Genomic DNA, 3,155 nt, shown 5'->3' on the forward strand with positions numbered 1-3,155 from the left:
TCCCCCACAAAAGGTTTTCCACCCCTTTACGTCTCTGCTTCTTGATAATTAACAGAATTTATGCAGTTTCTGTTAGAATCAGCCAGTTATCAGATAAGGGGGAAAGAATGCACAGATGAACCTCGACTGAGCACGCTCAAGTGAAAAAGTGAGGTCAGACAACATCTAATATTTAGATAAAGGTAGATTAACTATACATCACACTGTGTGGTCTTTAAGATATGATGAGACCTGATTACCTGCATACAGTAGTTCATGATACTGTGATGATCACGTTATCAGCTTAATACAGTACTTTTCTCTTTGAGTGGAGGCTTACTTGTTGTCCTAAAAGTAGAATGGAAGACAGACTTCAGCTATCACAGTCCTCTACTTAGTTGTGCTGCAACAGGACTTCCGGTGATGCACTGAACACTACAATTCCATTGATGTGCCATGATGTGATGTTTGTCTACTCAACCCCAGTTTGTGTTTTATCGTCATCTTTCTATGTTCTTTTCTTTCCTTTTCCCTCATCTCCCCCAGTTGTTTATAGCAGAAAACCACCCCTCCCTAAGTTTGGTTCTGGTCTCTTCCTGTTAAAAGAGAGTTCTTCTTTTCCACTGTTGCCAAGTGTTTCCTCTTAGGGGATTGTGTGATTATTGGGATTTTCTCTCAAATATTGTAGGGTATTTGTTGGCTCCATATTTTAGTGGATTGCATGTTTGTTTGGTAAATGAAAGGTGGCAATATAAATTCAAGTGAACCAAAATGGAAATTTGCTGGCACCAGTGTACAACTTCAACAGTTCCATTAGTGAAAATGTCTTAACATTTAAATGCTAATTTTTTATTTTATTTTATTTTTTAGATTTAAAGTAAAATAAGTGTTCTGGATTCATAGCATCATCCAACATGCAGGAAAGTGTAAGAAAAAGCTTTATAGTATAAAATATGTTTATTTACAATATAAGGTAAGCTGACAGTTTTTATGTCATAATGAAAGGTCTTTAAAAGTTATGCATACATATATTCTGCTCTCCTCCAATTAGCATACAGTAGTTCATAAACAGCCAGGAACTGCACCAAATGTATGACATGCTTAATTATAGAAGGACAAAACTTTGAGCGGATGACAAAAATGGTTGGAACCCTAAATGAGAAGCCAGCACCACACGAAACCTAAAAACCACAGGTTTCTTTTGAGGTCTAGAAGAGCGGCGCAGACTGTCTGGGGTCGTCTGGTAAAACGCTGATGGAGTCCTCCGCCTTTCCACACAGCATGCAGAGCATAGTGTACTCCTGGACAACACAGAAAAAGACCCGTAAAGTAACAGAATCCACAGTGTGAATCTCGACCGGTTTGGTGACGACAGCGCTACTTGCCTGATATTCATCGACAACAGAGAATGTGTATTCGTGCCTGGCGATGACGTGGTCACAGTTTTTACAAACATCTGGAAAGACAAACAGATGACGGCATTATTTTTAAACTTGCTTCTGGATGGGTTTTCCCACAGTCTGGAAGGAAAATAAAACGACAGCAAAAAAAAGAAAGAAAGACAGATTTACTATAAACTACTGTGTATGACCATTTTGATTTAATAATAATAACAACACTATATCTAGGAGGAAAAGAAAGGAGGAAAGAAACTTGTTGCATCCTATTACAGTGCCACGCTCTGATTCGGTGAGCTCTTTAGAACGACCCATTCGCTCACAAATGTTTGTAAAGGCAGACTGCGAGGCTACGTGATTGATTTTACACATCTAAATTAAAATACTTAACATACTTTTGAATTCTAAATTAAGATTAAAACTAAATTAAGGACGTCATGTTTTCGGTGGGAGAAACGTTTCATCACTCATCCAAGTGACTTCTTTAGTCTCACCTGACTGCATGTTTCTTTAGAAAAAAATGCAAGTAATCTCTTTTAGCCCAAAATTCAGGCTTCAGACTGCCTGAAAACCCTCCATTTCAGGCATTTTCTTTCCCTAATCTTGGATCTGTATGTTGCCAGTGAGAGTGGATATCCATAATATGGTCACCTCAGACATCCCCAATCAGAAGAAGCTTGGCCTAAAAAGGGAGAGTCTGTTTTGTGTCATCCACTCATTTCATGCAGTAGATGAGGGCGCACCCAGGCCCAGCTTAAGATGAATGTGAATGAAATCAAAGCTACTCTAGTAGATTGCATACAGTTACAGAGCTGTACATGAGAGTAAGGAGTTGTCTTTAAAGACTTTCCACAAGCTTTTGGAATTTGGCTCTTATCCATCTACAAGAGCACTTAGGTATCGTCCAGAGGTTATGGGATTTTCCATGGAACCCACTACGTGGAAAGGGAAATAAAAAATTGCAAGGACAGTTTTCTATAAGATGTCAGTGCAGCCATACAGGTCCTTCTCCAAACCTAACAGACTGCCTGGGAATACATAACAGTAGGTGGGGTGTGGGCCACATACTACCGCCCCATTGAAGTGCATTTTTATCTGGTGGCACTGCTATTATCTTCAGGTTTTCTCTTCTAGTTGGAGCACTGTTGGGAGAGACTAACGGTCATATGTGACGATCTCTTCTCCATCATCGTCCTCGGTGGCCTTGTTGCTGATCATCACGAAGTCCCTGTGATGGCAGTTGGCACAGCCCAGGTAGTTCATCAAGTAGGAGCCGTTCTCCAGACAAGTGTTACCCTGTGCGGGGAATAAAGCATTGCAAACATATTTTGGCTCCTTAACGTGATTCTTAAGTATTTTATCAGAGCATCACTGTTTGTTTTGGATTGTTTACCAAACGGAAGTGAGACAAACGTCACTCATAGCTAAGTGTAGCGTTAGCTGGACGGGGTACTTTAAGTTTAGTCACTCGGTATCATCAACTTACCCGGTCCGGATACTCTTTCTGCACACAGCCGTTGCACATTTTAACCAAATAAAAATTTAACTAATTAAAATAATTATAATTATTAAAGAAGAAAAAACGCCACACATACAGTAACACCCAGCTAACAAATATGTAGAAAAACCGCCTCTTCCGCACGGGACGGCGGTCTCTGTAGCCCAACCAGAGCTGTAAAACATCCTGAACGGCGGACATTGCTCGAAATCCTTCTACTTGCCCCATCTTACCTTTTGTAGATCTACGACATCTCCTTTCCTCTCACAAGCTTCCGGTCT

The 3,155-nt window shown here is 40.3% G+C and overlaps 1 protein-coding gene across 1 annotated transcript; it reads right to left on the reverse strand.

Moving 5' to 3' along the window:
- Positions 1-917: 917 nt before the first annotated feature.
- churc1 (churchill domain containing 1) lies at positions 918-3,074 on the reverse strand. The gene is made up of 4 exons (XM_082506952.1): positions 2,863-3,074; positions 2,537-2,672; positions 1,365-1,435; positions 918-1,280 (listed from the first exon to the last, which is right to left on the reverse strand). The coding sequence occupies exons 1-4, from the start codon at positions 2,899-2,901 to the stop codon at positions 1,188-1,190; spliced, it is 339 nt and encodes a 112-aa protein (XP_082363078.1). The 5' UTR covers positions 2,902-3,074; the 3' UTR covers positions 918-1,187.
- Positions 3,075-3,155: the final 81 nt, after the last annotated feature.

Source organism: Aulonocara stuartgranti (assembly GCF_965226115.1).
Source record: "Aulonocara stuartgranti genome assembly, chromosome: 15".
NCBI lineage: Eukaryota > Metazoa > Chordata > Actinopteri > Cichliformes > Cichlidae > Aulonocara > Aulonocara stuartgranti.

What these genes read in the sequence shown, in the direction of transcription:
- churc1 (XM_082506952.1), bottom strand. Translation starts at nt 2,901, where the DNA reads ATGTGCAACGGCTGTGTGCAGAAAGAGTATCCGGACCGG. An exon ending in AGAAAGAGTATCCGGACCGG is followed by an intron (nt 2,673 to 2,862) that starts GTAAGTTGATGA and finishes TTCCCCGCACAG; the next exon opens with GGTAACACTTGTCTGGAGAA. An exon ending in AGAGATCGTCACATATGACC is followed by an intron (nt 1,436 to 2,536) that starts GTTAGTCTCTCC and finishes TTGTCTTTCCAG; the next exon opens with ATGTTTGTAAAAACTGTGAC.